This window comes from Haemaphysalis longicornis, unplaced genomic scaffold, assembly GCF_048455015.1.
Source record: "Haemaphysalis longicornis isolate Haplotype H1 unplaced genomic scaffold, Haemaphysalis longicornis Haplotype H1 scaffold_3, whole genome shotgun sequence".
Classification (NCBI taxonomy): Eukaryota; Metazoa; Arthropoda; class Arachnida; order Ixodida; family Ixodidae; genus Haemaphysalis; species Haemaphysalis longicornis.
Window position 1 is genome coordinate 118,594,743 of NW_027526335.1, and position 15,996 is coordinate 118,610,738.

The window sequence follows — 15,996 nt, forward strand, 5'->3', positions numbered from 1 at the left end:
GTCACGCCCAGTCAGGCACGCAAGCAGAGTAGCGATTAAAGATATCAGGTAATGTCCCCAGAACGCTGCTGGTTGCTTCCCGCCGGTGTTATTAGGCGGCGGCGCGATGCATTTCGGCCACCGCTTCCATGCCCAGTTTACTTCTGCGTGGACAAGCACTTTAACGCTTCCTTTACGCTCAATATTTGGGCACGGATGAATCATAGCAGCAGATTTATTAGCGTGGAAGCGTTTTGCTTATATAAACTCTTGTTCAGGCATTTCTCAGCCCGTTTTTTCTTTTGTCTGAGCGGTAGACAGACAGGCCCAAATTGTTTGCGCTTACTGGGAACAAGGAAAACTGTCGTCTTTAACAAAGTCACTGTAATTGCGCCGAAGCGTAGAGTACGTCGGGAGATCGCTAGTGCATAGCATACCTCGCAAAGCCCAGATCAGAAATTTGCTACGGCAATGGTGACGCACAACCCGGCTGGCATCCTTTCGTTTCAAACCACTACCGTTTTGCCATGTCTCCGTTTTATTTTATTTTAAAATTGAGGGAAACATTTGCGACGTTTCTGCCAGCTTTGCTGCAAACGTATTTACGTGGCAAGCACGGCAGGAGAAAAGAAACGCGGCCGACTTTGGCAGTTCTGTCGTGCAGTTCTGTCGTGGCAGTTCTGTCGTCGCAGTCCTGTCGTCGCAGTCCTGTCGTGGCAGTTCAGTCGTGGCAGTTCTGTCGTGCAGTTCAGTCATGGCAGTTCTATCGCTCAGTTCTGTCGTGCAGTCCTGTCGTGCAGTCCTGTGGTGCAGTTCTGTCGTGGCAGTTGTGTCGTGCTAGAGAAATGCGGTTGTAGAGTCAGCGGTCGCTCATTTTGTGCTGAGAATGTTTTTTGCGGCGTCATGTGCAGATGCGGTACAGCCAGACGAAGCCAGTGATATGCGTGAACAAGGAGGGTATGGTCAGCGAGATCCACTACAACAACCGGACTCTGGCGCCTGTCCAGACGCCGCCCCACCTTGTGGCTCCATTCTACCACGCCCTCAAGTACGTACCCAATCGCTTGTTTCATTCATCTTTTCGATGAGCCTGTGCGCCACTAAATTTCAACCTGTAATTCCGTTATACAGTGTCGGGGGACGAGTGGTGCCCCACACATGCGTGTCATTGACAGGGCTGGATATCCCACCCCCTTTATGTAAGCTAAGCTTGGAAGCAGAATAACTGGTATTCAAACAACTTGAAATCGGTAAAAACGCGCACTAACAGAGGAACTTACTGCAAAAAAGCGCATGGCTGGCACGGTGAAGCGCCACCTCCTGACCGGGTACTGTTGAGAGACATTTCTTGAAAGGAGTGTTCATACGGGTATTCCGGCAGTCTCGCAGGCAGGTTTACTGCTTCACAATAGGGTATTGCGGAAGGAGGACCGGCTGCACTCTGGGTATTTATTTTGTTTCCCGAAACGATCCTCCGGTTTTTGCATCGTGCTTGCACGAAGGCTTGCCACGGAAGTCCAGAGGGAAGAAGCAATGAATACTAGTTCTGCGTCCCAGGGGCGGAAACTGACAAGAGCAGTTTTTGTATTCCCTTACCAAATAGCTGGTTTTGTTGCCTCCTGAAATGAAGTGGACTAAATGTGGCCTCAAATGTGTAGCCGACATTGAAAATGGCAATTCTCAAAAAACGTATGCACTATTGAAAGTTTAAACGAATTCTGCAGCACTTTTTTACTTTTTCATATCGTAAATGATTTCAGAACGTAGAAACAAACGCACTCAGCACATAGAAACAGCGGTCACAAACTACACCAGCTGAAAAGTATTGCTGCTAGGCCCATCGGATAACTTAGAAACTTGCTCAAAAGATTTTCGCTGTTTCCCGGTCTTGGAGTACTTCGGGCGCTAAAATTTCGTCATCGCAGCGTGTAGGGGCTATTCGTTCGCGTTGTTTCAGTTTCAGCAATAAATGTATTCGATAGCCACATTAAAAATACCCGACAAAGCAGAAACGGAAGGCGCATCTGCTGCGACGAGCAAATCTCGCAGTGCCGCTCCAGGTTGGCGATAACTTGTATATCCAGAGGCCTTCAATGCTTATAGCTTTTGCAGTGCTAGGAGACGCGAAGGAAAGAGGAAAGCGTTAATCGACAGTGTTGCAGAGTCCCTTTCACAAGCCCTGCAACGTGGCTGACAAAAACGTCTTTTTTTTTTTTCGTTCCTGGGACGGCTGCGAAAATTAGTCCTCATGAGCGCAGGATGACGGTGCAAAATTGGTCTCGCGGCTTCAGGTAGTTTAGAAGTGTCTAGTTCGCTGCTGTGATTTTGTTTGAAGCAGTTATCAGACGCTTTTATGGCTGCGCCCAATACAAAGCCGACTGGTGGCGACGATTTAGTTTTTGCAGTATTCCACACCAACGCAGTTAAACGGAAATTGAAGTGATTTGTAAACTTTGCGGGTTTAATAGCGTAAATTTTAGTCTTGAGCCTTTAGGCCATGTTTCGACCACTGTTACTGCGTTCACGCGACATTACTCAGTAAAAAACGAATTCGGAAGTGCTGTCCTTCTCTTTTAACCCTCATTGCCGATTTCCTTTGATGTTTGGTATGACGTCAAAACAAGATAGAATCAGTCGGCTCAGCGTTTGGTCGGCCGGTTGCCGGCGGGTCGCCGAAATTCGTTCCCTCACTCGAAACTAAGCCACGACACGCTTGTGCCTGGAAGAATGCGTCGTTAGTTTGTTAGTTTGTAGACTGGATCAAGCTCTAAGTCCAAGTCGCTTTACACAAGCGCTAATGGGAGGCTTTGCTGACTGGTACGCTAGTAGAAAAATCCACGGACGATTGAATACTGGAGAGGAGTCAGCGTAGTTAATACAGGTACTAAGGAATTAAGATGTAAACTTTTATCGTACAGCGTAAAACCAACGTCCGTTAAGCACGTTTTGAGCTGGGTGAAGTAGCACAGAGGTCAGCAGCCCGACCACACATCTGCGAACGCTTTTCCGCCAGAGGAATGCAGTCGCTGGAAATGAGATATTAGTGGAAATTTGGGGGACGCTTGCGGCACGAGCGCTATTCAAGAAATAGTCATCTAATTTGCTTGTAAAGCTAAAATGAAATAAAAGAAATGTAAACTGGCTATACATTACATACAATATATTTCCGTCCGTGGCAGCGCTGGATTATGGCCGGGTGGTCTGGAGAACTAGGTATATTGTTTTGCCATTCGCAAGTTTGAATCCCTGATAGCGGATGTTTTTATTTGATTTATTTGTTTTTGACCATGTTTTCTATACTGAATTCGCAATTTTTGCGCTGTAACACTCATTGCTCCGCGAGCGAGTTCGCAGAACGCGTGCAGACTAATACTGACGCGCTGGCGAGTTCTCGTTAGCGTGGTGTTGCCATAAGCACTGACTGCTTGCGAGCACAGTCCCGTATCAGCCGAACCTCGGCCTGGTGTGAAAACGCCTCTTACAATACAGGCACGAGCCAGGCAAGCCTCACAGGTGGGGCAAGAGCTCATCGCATTTGAGCGTCTCCGGTGACGCGGAGGGCGTTGGTCCCCTGCGTACGTCTCGGCTATTGATTGTTACGATTTCAAACCGGGCTGGTAGACTTATCTGACGCATTTTACTGCCGACAACATGACAGGAAGCGCGGCATTCCGATTAATGAGATACCGAGAATGCTCATTCAACGATAACGTCCGATGCCAAGCATGTTGTTTCGCAGAACCGGATTCAAACCGAAACTGGTTTGAATTTAGTCTTGGAAATTATCCAATCACGTAGCACCTTGTATGGACGTAACTGCTTTAGTTGGTGCAGCCGCCGCAGAACGCGTGCGGTAGTTTTTGTCCTTTCGGGCTTCATAAAATAAATATCGCCTTATCGACCGGATAAACGATGAAACGTGTGTTTATTTGAGCCAGCCTACGCAGTGCAAGCAAAAACGCTTTAAAATTCACTTCAGTGTCCCTTTAAGGTCTAGGTTTGAAGAACGTGGGAATGAGCGGTAAATTTTTTGAGCGTCTTTATCTGCTATCTCATATGCGTGGAGCAGTAATACTTGGCTCGGATGTTTTGTGGCAACCTAGCCTAAAGGATAAATACACATATTAGGCGTATCCGGAACGCATGTGCTAAACGTTCATAAAGTTGTTTGGTGGCGTTTTAAGCAATTGTAAAATTGTGTAATAAACTGTACTAAATGATGCGGCCCGTGCGGCAGTACTATGCGGCCCACGGTCAGACCTTAGAGCCCCCCCCCCCCCTCCCCTTGTCGCTTCCAATCTGAGGTCGCGGGTTCGATTCCCGGCCGCGGCGGCCGCTTTTCTGATCGAGGCGAAAAGCAAAAACGCCCGTGTATACGAGATTTCGGCGCACGTTAAAGATCCCCAGGTGGTCAAAACTAATCCTGAGCCCTCCACTACGGCGTACATCATCACCTGCGATGCGTCGGCACGTTAAACCCTGCAATCAATCAATCGTTTCCTATCTGAAGGACGACAAGGAAATGTTGACCGCAGATGGGGTTAGACGTGATCGAAGAAAGATCGCTTCCAGTAGGCATTGTCCTCCATCGTCCAGTTTGGTTTATTATTGTCAAGTTGCCGATTTTGCTTCCAAAGCCCCCCCCTTCGCCCTTCTTCCCCACGGCCTTCCTCTCTTGATTGGCCATCCGACTCCCGCCGTGTCAGCTTCATGTAACTCGGCCCACCGACTGAAACGTTCGCCGATCACTGACGTAGAAACATTTGCGGCAGCTGACACATCCCTAGATATCCACTACGTCGTTGCGGATTCAAATGGCCTATCCCCAGGTGTACATTTACCCTTGTAGCCCCGTACACTGATGCCTCATACATTCCTATTTGTTTTTACAGCGGTTTTCCACAGGTCATGCAATCTATAATTTAGTGCAGCGCTGGTTTTGCGCGGATGGTGTGCTCTGTGGCGAGAAGGCATTGTTGGGAAGTATTTTGTAAGCGAGTGGATCTGAAATGAGAGTCCGCGTGTGCCAGGGGTTCCGCGATGGCATTTCAGGATCCGTCAATCCCTGCCCGTTATTATCCCCCACGTCCTTTTTGAACGCAAAATGGTGGCTTCGCGGCATGATTGCTACTTTTATTTATCCGAGTAGCTCATGTTTTAGCGACAATACTTTCAAGCTCCAAAATATTTCAACGAAGGACAGAAACATGCGCACATCGAACTGAAATTTCATTTTCAGGACGACACGTATATAGGCAACAGCACATATAAAAACAAGAAACTAAAGAAAGTATCCGCACAATGGGCTAAATAAGCGCATGTATCAGCCCTTTACGTCGTTCATCTAAATCTGTTGGCGCTTGCAAATATTGTCATGGAATTCGAACTAGACTGTGCCCAGACGCTGTCATGCTTTGACGTTTGCTTTTTCGGCGACGCGTAGGGTACGCAAAAAAGCCAGACACACAAATGACAGCATTTATGTATTTGGGTAACTTTTAGATGCAAGAGCATCTAAAGCAGATGCATCTAAAGCAAGAGCATCTAAAGAGCAGATGCAAGAGCATACCACACTATTTCACGCATCACCATGAAGGTCAGACGAAAACATCGGGCATTGAATGCGTATATTGGCGTCTTCAGCTGCAAGTGCAAATGATTTAACATCATGAAATGGATCAACATAATTTACGTGTGAGCCACCATCACTTTTTGAAGCCGTAAACGGGTCCCAGGCACACTCATGGTTGGGAACCACTGTTCTATGCAAACAATGACAAGTAAAAATTTTTCCAGCATTTAACGCATGATGTTCGAATCAACAATGCAAACAAAATACATCACCGTAGAATGACTCTTTACTTCAATCGTTCTAAACAAATAGGACCTTCACTATATTTATCGCATCTTATGGCGCCGGGTACAGAGCTTAGCGCGTCCTCTAGAAGCCAACCGGCCACTGCGGCCAACCGAATGAACCGGGTTGGAGTTACCCTGTGTAAGCGCAGGATAAAATAATAAAATAGTGAAGTAAAAATTTTTTTTCGAGTGGCAGCCCGGGAGTGCCTACTAAATCCTCCCACAATTCTCGACACCACATCAGCACAATATGGCCCACCGAGCACATCTGAACAACATTGGCAACAAAAAAGGTCATCACGCTAACGCCCTCAGCCAACACCGGCTAGCCGTGGCCTTACCCCCTGGTTTCCTCGCCAAACTAAAGATGCTTCCCAGAAGAGGAGAGGTCTTAGCCAACAAAGTTTACGCCAACTCGGTTTATACCCGTGATGTGATTTCGAAGTGCACGAACCCAAGGCGTTCCTCCTTATTCAAATGCCCCCACTGTGGCAGCAACGAGACACCCAACTTGTTCCTCCTTCTGTGGTCATATGCAGCCTTCTTAGACGGCCGTGCGCAGTTCGTCGCAAGCGCCGTGGTTCCGACTCCGGCGTTAGAGCATGCCGAGTATGTTAGGCACAACCCCGAAATGTTAGAAAAAATCACAGACTTTGCCCTGAGTAATGGTCTCTATCAGATGGTTTAATGGCTGACCGACTACCTTTTCAAGTTGACCAGCCACAAATGAACAACGGTGCGCTTCCATCCCATCTTGCCACACCAGCCGTAATGTGCAATCAAGAACTATGCCAGACACCCCCTACCCTCAGAGCGAGGCCAGTGTGTGTGTGTTGCTCCAACGGAACCTTGAGGGACAGCTTCACTGATAGTGAAACTTGAACATTACTTAGTCAGGTGTACTACAACTAATTAGTGACATATTTAACAATCCTCTTTTCCATTCTCTGCCCACGGAGTTTTTTAGCCTCCTCTCAGCAATAAAGCAACCTTCGTTTATTCATTCGTCTGGCAGCTTGGCTTGCATTTTTACGCGTGGAATAATTTTGTAGTTTCTCTGTGGTCATTCAGTTCTTGGTTACCCAAGAAAACACCAACGGAGGCTCCAAACTACAAAGTACACTGTCAGAAAATTTCCCTCTGGGCTGAAATCTATAATAAACTCACCTACGAAGGTGTAGCTATTTTCTCTTTAAGTAAGTTTGGGCGTGAAATGTAGCCGCGCGTGATGCTTTGCGTCTTGTGCATAGAATGAAAAGAAAAATATTTTTCTGAATTGTGAGAGCAGCTGTCCGTCATGATTTGCCTCCGCAGGGAATTTGCCATGAAGATGCGCGATCCGAATTCGGAGCTGTGCTTCAACATGAAGCCAGGAGACCTCGTCGCTTTTAACAACCGGCGAGTTCTCCACGGGCGGACGAGTTTTGACCCCACAAAAGTCACCAGGTATGTGAGCTACCATCTTCCCTTTCAAGTCCTTCAATGAGGGGGGGGGGGGGGGGTAGGAGGGTATTTGGCACATCACCACAGCATTCCAATAAATAGATATAGCATGCAAGAGCTATAGCAGTGGATTTGGAAGAACAAACAAAATGTTTGGAAACATGTCGGCCGCAATTTGGCTACGAGTTCGCATTATCGCCTAAAGCAAAAAACGTAAAAGTTCGAGGGAATGGCGCGGGCTTAATCTGGGAATCCGAGGCCCCACCGGCTAAAAAGACAAGGACGCAGCTTAAAATCATCAGACTGCGATGGTTTTCCTTACGGCATAAACGCTGTCCCCACCGTACCCAGTTGTATTGAGTGAAGCACCGATTTCCCACCCAAATGACATTGGTTCCGACCTTTACACAGATAACTTTTCCGTTATACTGGGTGCTCAAAATTAAGCTTTATGGTGTTCTTAAAATTAGGCACTGGGAGGGAAGCGAAGACCACCGGTGCAAATAAGTTATCTGGCTAGGGGACACAAAGTGCGATGATAATTATCGCTGTCAGGAGCCAAGTTACCTAAAATTGAACACTGAATTTCTTGTTTGCCGGCAGTAAATGGGTACGTTTGTACAGAAAAGTTAGATGCAATCGTGTGTCTACACGGTACCAGTTGGAAGAATTATAGCGTGTCTGTGCTCCGAGATATAAACTACAAACTCCATCTCCAAGATATCCGACCCCAAGATATTAGACTCCAATGCATAATCACTGTCTTCGCATGATTATGCATGCAAGAGAGTTAGGTAGGGCGCAAAGTTCCTCCTTTATGTGACGTTAGATTGAAAAGCATGAACTATCGCACCGCAAATACCCTTTACTTTCTGGCAATGAATGGCTAAGCAAATCGGGTGCTGAATATTTGAAACGGGGAAATAGCTCCTTTCCCTGTAGCCTTGTATTTCTTCCAAATTTGAAGCGCACGCTGTAATTAAACTTCTAGGGGAACCAAACAACACCCCCCCCCCTTTTTACCCCCTGCGCCAGGTTTCATTAGAATGCGCAGGATTCCGTCAACACAAGAGTGAAGCAGCGGAGGGATATTGCCTGCTTTGGTACTTTGGTGAAGTGCTTTGAACGCTGGTGATTCGTTATCAGGAGCTCAAGTTACCTTTTACACCTCTTCAAAGGGGCAGAGCGACGACATCAGAAATTGCCGCAACCTGCGTAATGTTTATAGTCGTTTCCCCTGATATTCGAGTATACGTTCATACTACTTTTGGGACCAAGTTGTTTTCATCCCATTTTTTTAAAATAGGAAGTAATCATCTAAGTCACATTTAATACCTCAATCGGGCTGACACATATAGGGCGCTTATGGTGAAGCGACTGAACGATGGATATTTTGTGCAATATACAGCATGCAAACGAATTAAGCGGGAAACACATGTCCGTCCTAGCGATCCGGTTTCCGACGCGGCGCGGCAAATTATCTAGCAGGTTGGACGCGCGCGGGAGCGGCTGAGGCGGCGGGTCATCCGGCAGCTAAAACGGTTCTCGGGGCGGATACGCGTACGGAGACGCATTCTTTTCCGCTCATGTGTTCGACCCTTTGCCGCGACGAGTGCTTCACCGGCGAAAGCTTAAATCTTTGTTTCCGACTGCAGCGTGCATGACTCTATATCGGCTCGATGCAGTTATCGTGCTACAAATGTTTCGCAGACTTCGGTGACACGTAAATGCGGCTCATAAATGGCACATCAGTTGCAAGAACCAGAGATAATAATTAAACATTCGTACTTATTATTCTTCGTTTTTCTGCAGGCATTTGCAAGGATGCTACGCTGACATTGACGAGGTCTTCACGAAGTACCGGGCCATGCACGCAAAGAGATTCTGAATTGCGACGGCGGCGTGGTCTGCCCTACAAATCATCACTCTACGTCACCTATCGGACAGCCTCGTGACTGTTCTCATCAACCATCACTACGTTAAATCAACCATCATCGACGCTAGCTTGTCTATTTGTGGGACGTATCTACCGAGTGGTCGGATCAGCCGCAAAGAGCATTGAGAGACCAAGAAGTGCGGCGTACAATGAAACTCTCTTGTGGCTTCGGTGGATCGCCAACAAAACCTTTACGCATGTTGTAAATGGTTCGAAAATTCACTCGAAGCGTGTCTTCGATCTAAAATTATCGTTCCCTGAGACCTTGCTTTGTATGCAGTAGAAGGGCAGGTTATATCGATTGATGCCCTGGGTGCTAATATACATTTTGCCCACTCATCAAGCGCATTTTTCGCACCATTCTGTCATTTCTATAGTAGATATTGTGCGTACGAAGTATTTGAACCTTGTTTTTATCGTGTTGATATTGTGAAAGAAAGCGTTTTAAAGTCAAAGTGTTGCATTCGTGGACTTAGAAAAAAAAGTTTAAGTGCTGCAAGGCAACCATATGTTGGTCACACCTAGCTCTGAAGCTTTGAATTTTTTAACCTTGCAGTGGAGGGTGCAGCCGATAGTACTTTTGTTCGAGTGCCGTTCATTTTCGAGTTCTGTAGCGTCCCTTTCGAACTGCTTGATTGCATTTTACACAAATGCCCCTATATATTGTTTTAATGGGACGACTCTTTCTCAAGATGACCTGCAAAGCGTACAAAACTTCAGCCACATGTGTTTCGTTTGCTGAAGGCGTAAGACGAACCACCACTTACCTCTCTATAAGGTACGATCCCATGAGTGCCTTCTCTGTTCCGCGCAGAACGGTGTATACTATTAGTGCAAAATACAGACGTCCAGTTATGGAAAGTTGAACAAGTTTTCGAAAATTGCATTAAAAACCACACTGAACCTTGATGTGTGGTCCGCTTCGGGCTTTTGCTGTATTTACGCTGCGTATAGAAAACGTAAGTTGAAGAAAACTAGCGGGAATTGTTTCCAAAGCGCTAGTTTCGGTTTCTGTAGGATTAACGCATTCCAAACCTACAACGAATGAACCAGTACTACAGCATTCTTTCCGTGTATTTTTCAGCTATTCGCCTGGGCTACATCACCCCGTACAGCTGATGTGAATGGGTTAAACAGAAGTAAAATGACCCTCTAGGTGGTCGGAAAGTAGAATACTTAACCCGCAGTGATACTCGAAAAGGCTCGTGCCTGTTTTTATAACAGAATTCGCCTTTCGCCGACAAAAAGACTCTTTCTTACCGATTTTCACTAGGCTGACTGTACTAAGGCCTGCGTCTTTATTAACTTGCCTAAGTGGTTGCTTTGAATGAGATACCACTTTTCTGTTAACGTGACCTAATTTTTCAACCGGGAGCTTTGATGACCTAACTGTATCACAGTTAAGGGTACACAGACCGTGTGCACATTGGGTATATTCCTAGAAATAGTGGGCACTTCTATGAACTGATAAACCTATTACAAATTTAATCGCAATGCCGATTTATTGTACGCATCCCGTGGCACTCGTGCGGAGCAACTGCCAGGATATCGTCCAAAGATGGCTCCGCCTGATCCAGCTACATCACCAGTCAACCAACCAGCCATGTGCAAATGGCGTTTATTGATCTCCTACTTCCTAAGACACACCTCGTCCCCGTTTTCTGCTCAACCCTTGTAAATAAGGTTGAGATTCGAGTACAAGGTAAAGCATTTATCGTTCATTACATCGCCTCGGATACAAATTTAACATACCTTGTGCAGGCGCACCGATACAAATAAACCTAAACACACGCTACCACGCGGCACCAGAAACTAAATAAAAACGCGAGAAAAAAAATACTGCATCCCCTACTCTTTTTAATCTGAACGGTTCATTCTATTCGGTTTGCATTTTAGTGAGTCGCAACCAAACTTCTCGAAATTAAGTGTATTTGCAGCTGATTTTATTTGTAGTGCGCTGTTAAAGAGCACTGTAGTGTACCTCGAAGCGGGTTATGAGCGCACGACAAACGTCACTGTTTTATGCAGAAGGACCCTTACTCAACACCTATTACTTCTACTACATAAGGCCACTAGAAAAAGCTTTTATCCTGATCAAAACACCATGTCGTTCCACAGCTACGCTGTCGTGTGCTTGCACCACAAGACAATGTCAGCGCCTTCTCCGTGGTGGTTCTTCAAGGGGCTCAAAATACTTTTGTCTTTCATCAAGGGGGAGGGCTTTATCTAGCTATAGCACAATACACTAGTCGAAACAGCGCAGTGTGTCTCTTCAAAATGACCTCAGGCCACGAGCGAAAGAAAGTTGTCCAGCTAGCGAACTGCATGCGATGGCCATATCTGAAACCCCATTTTCCAACTGTAAGATGTGGCGACCCAAATACTGGAGCAAACGATTCTCGTGCTACCTGGGTACATTACTTCACAAACACAAAAATGTAAGACGCAAGATAAAATATTAAAAATTTATGTGGGATAGCGTTTTCTGACTCGTCTCGCAGAGGGCGCACGTCGTCGTAATTTTACGCCCAAGCCTCAAAAAGAACATTTAGAGCCCATTCCAACATGATTTATTTAGGTTGTTTATGTCATTGCCTCTAATAAAAGTTTGCAAGGTACGGGCTTGGGCGTAACAAGCACGAGACGTGACACGCCTCGCACTTGACACGTTCACGTGTCTCTCCTCGTCACGCACGGGTGAGGCGAGACATGGGATTAGGAGGCACGGCGTGTGCGCAAACAAGCAATGGCCCCGCAAATGTTCGGCGCCGCAAATGAAATTGAAGTGAGGAAATTAAAACTCATTTAATTCGGTTCTAAGATTCGAGCCCGCGGTCCAAAGAATACGAGTCCGACACGCATCCTTGGCACCACGCCGGATCTTTTTCTCGAGATAACCATAAATTGACATAGTGATAACGTTGTGGCGATTGACTTAACAGCGTGTGTTAGAAGCATGTACTGACGCATGAATGATTATTTTAGCATGCTAATTGCAAAAGCAGCCAAATAACGTTTTTACTACTACGGCGTGTGTAGGCTTATAAGGGTGAAAAAAAGAGACAAGAAGGAAAAGATGCAAAGTAAAAGCGTTCGTGGTAATGGTAAGGGAAAGACACAATCGCCTCACGGGACGGCTAGAGAAGGAGGGGGAAGAGTTTATTATGAGCCTGGTGATGTGGGAGTGTTCCCTCAGTCCCGGAAACCTTAGAGGCCTATTTTGAACACGCTAATTGCAGGACTAAGGAAGCAGGCACACGCACATGGCGCATATGTAGGGCTGACGAGGGTGATTGGCCAAGCGTCTGAGTCATAGCAGCAAAGAGAACGAAACGATACCACGTGAAAAGAATGACGATGCTAGTGAGAGGACACAATGGCACCACTGGATCCCTGTGTGTGCTCAGTGCTGCCTCTACCACGATGGCGTCTGCAGGGTCCAGCTCAGCGGCAGCTGCCAATAGCGGCCGCCCACGAAAGTACGTCTCAGAAGAAGATGCAATGGAACACAAAATCCTGTATGGCGAGCAAAAGAGGCAGGGGTCAGTGCAACTAAATCCACCACCAGCGGAAACCACTGCAACAGTTACGACGCGATAATTGCGGGCCAGACGTATTGTTTATTTTCTCGCTCCCCGCCATTCCTCTTTGCAAATAAGGCTGAAGCTTTCCCTTTAAGAAAAAGTGTTCCTTTTCATCTTCCTTCCTACCTTCAATGACGGAAACTTCGCAAAAATTGGGCCCATCTCCCCGCGAGGGGGACTCGAGTAAATGCGTCGCATAGGGGGTGGGTGTATTGCGTTAACGTTTAGTGTTTGGGGAGTTGGTGGTAGTGAATGCGTTGTATCAGCAGCTTCTTGACGTAGTTTGAATGAGTCAAGGATATAAGGCGCCTTCGTAGCCTCCCATTCTGTATCGGCTTTGTGGCGCAGTGGGTAGAGCACCATGTACATTGCGTTCCACCCGCAGGGTCGAGGGATCGAAACCAGGCGCCGGATAGTATTTTTTTATATAGTGTAGGGGGAGGGGTGCGGACTACGACTACGGACGTCAACGCGGGTGACAACGTGAGTTACTGAAATGCTCTGCATTTAAAAAATTTGAACTGATCAGACCAGACCGACCATTAGTCTCATAGGTTCTCATAGATGTAATAAAATGTAGAGCTCTGACATCACACCCGTGAGCAGCCTTAAGTTCCTCTCGGAATTTCATGCAAAGCGACGTATGTTAGAATATCCGAATGTATTGTTCTGGGCGTAACGGGGTACTCCACAGAATTTAGGCCGCGCACGTGAGGAATGTTCAAGGCGAGGCGAGAACCGAAAATTGAGCGGACATCCGTTGGTGATAAGGGGTGATCGGAAGGTGGATGACAATTTTAGTAAGTTAGCCGAGCGCGGTGTTTAGTTCCCAGTAGGATAATCTAATGCCAAGTTAAGGTCGGTAACGGGGTAGGTGATAATATAACTTTAGGAAGAGCTGCTTTTCACTATTTTACAAATATCTTGTTTTTGAGGACTGTGTGTATGTGGGGGGGGGGGAGGTGATTTGGCGAGTCATGTTATTGATAGCGTGAATCTGTTTGGTAAAGGCTGTAGTCTACACAGTGATCATCCCACCGTGTTTCCATGTAAAGTACAAGCTGCAAACGTGTGGTCGGGGAGGGACTTGAAAGCCGTTGACTGGAAAGGTGGTGAAGGAATGATGGACACCTGTTTCTTCCCTACATACAACTACGGAGTAAACAATTTGCATGCAAGAATTAAAAGATGACGGATCCAGCACTGGATTTTATGACGACCTAGCCCTCATTGAGGGCCTCCTTATGCTTGTGCATTGTTCTTATTATTTATTGCTGTGTTTCTGTACAGTTATTAATAAATGATGTGTCGTCAAGCTTGGTAGCCGGTGTTGCTTCTTTAAAGTTTTAAACTTGTAGTATTGTAATGGGTTGAACTTGTGCGTTCATGTTTTCGGGCTTGCAGAGTTCTTTTCTGTAGCGCAAGCCACAGTACGCTACTTCGGGAAGTCTTCGCGGGGTGACCAGTTTTGCCCTTGAGCGCTGGAGATCAAACCACACCCCCTGCCGCAAGGGCCCGGCAAGGACCAGCGGCCCGATAACGCGGAGAGATAGGCGAGGAAGGAAAGGAGACGTGAGCGGGATGTGGCAGAGGAAGGCGCAGAGGCCGCCGCCGCAGCAATACGCACGTGCGGCACAAAGGAAGGCCACGAGGCTACGGGTGGTGCAAAATCGTGTGAGATAGAGGAAGACGAACATCCAGCAGTTATCCGTCGTACAGGGGTGAAGCTTAAAAACGCCGTGAGGCGAAAAAGTGGAAAAATGATACTGTTGCGTACAGCTTCACTACCTTAAAGTCTTACGCATTAGTGTGAGATTACTTAATTTTTATTGAAATTTAAGTTCAAGTAAGTAATTACATTGCTTTTACATTTCATCACGAATAATAATGAAGCCGGCATCATCAGTTCGTTTAGCTCTGTGCACCAAAACAGATTGCTTACTTGTTCATTCGTACTTGGAAATTGTAACTAGGACTTGTGGTTTCATGCAAGATGTTATTCCTGTGTATTGACTGCTGGCGTGACAGCATGACATTCGTTATTTGACTGACTGACCAACGAACGTAATGTAAGCCGTGTGTATTTAGGCTGTAGGTTAAAAAGTTGCGTACAAAAAATGGGTAAGATCTCGCCATCAACGCCGCAGCCACAAGTCTGAATGGTTAGACTGCTCACCTAGAAACATTTCCCCGTTTTTGTCGGCGGTGTCGGGAAAGTTAGGGGTAACACGTCATTACTCACCTACGTCCCATGGGGTCGTAGGCGAGTTCTAAATTGGTGCCGAGGTACAACTACAACACGGAACGGCCAGTGTAATAAATTTGAAGCGGACGCGTCAATAATTCCAGTCGCCAAAAAAGAAAAATCCCGGGATATCTCCACCAACGTGAAGACTGGGGAGGGGCGAAGCATGCAGGTTATAGGTGTATTCTCGGCGCCTTGGCGTTTTTTCCCACTGTGATGAAATCATTTGGGGATAGAGGTATACAGCTTTGCTTGAAGCACGTAGTCTTTTAGCGCGAGGCGTTAGAAAACGAATGGCGGGGTGTGTTCTTGTAGTTTGCGTTACGTTCTAGCGCGAGACATTAAAAAGCGACTGTCCAGGTCCTTTAGTATCGTGACTACGGAGACGACAAACGACGACGAAAGGATTCGCCGACGGTCGAAACCGCTAAGGGGTGTCGCCCCTAATAAAACAAGTGGCATTTAGAGAGGCACGAGTACGTGCAGGTTGTAAAAAGCTACAATTGCAAGTCGCAAGGCCATAGCAATGCCAGACGGGCCCAAGTGAGACGCATATCATTCCAAGTACAGCATTCTCCACGTGGCGTTTCTCTTCGGCCCCGAGGGCACACGGCGTCTTTTTTAAGAGCATCCCATAAGCGCCAAGTGATTAGAATGTTTCCCAGAGAGCAGACGCCAGATCACACTTCCTAGTGCGGTGGCGCTCCCAGGCAAACACCCTTCAAGAAAAAAGCCTTTACATGGACAGATTCGCACCGCTAAAGATAAAAAAAGTACGAGCTGACGGGACCTCTGCCTTCTTCGGTGACCCGGCTCTTTCACCTCACATGAATTTTTTAACTTGCTGCTAAAATTTCTCCATGACTGGCAAGCCCGGATCATTTGGTGTGCTGCCTTGCACATCTCCCCCAAAGTGGACCACGTTAGCCCACGCTAGAACCCGAGGCAAC

General features: G+C 46.8%; 1 protein-coding gene across 1 annotated transcript in view; it reads left to right on the forward strand.

Moving 5' to 3' along the window:
- The window catches only part of LOC144175038 (gamma-butyrobetaine dioxygenase-like), a 57,410-nt gene extending 47,020 nt beyond the window's left edge, over nucleotides 1–10,390 (forward strand). Inside the window, exons 8-10 of the mRNA XM_077704070.1 lie at nucleotides 891–1,027; nucleotides 7,153–7,284; nucleotides 9,094–10,390. Coding sequence (XP_077560196.1) covers nucleotides 891–1,027; nucleotides 7,153–7,284; nucleotides 9,094–9,169 — 345 coding nt within the window. The 3' untranslated portion in view covers nucleotides 9,170–10,390. The remainder of the gene's footprint in view (nucleotides 1–890; nucleotides 1,028–7,152; nucleotides 7,285–9,093) is intronic.
- The last annotated feature ends 5,606 nt before the right edge of the window (nucleotides 10,391–15,996 follow it).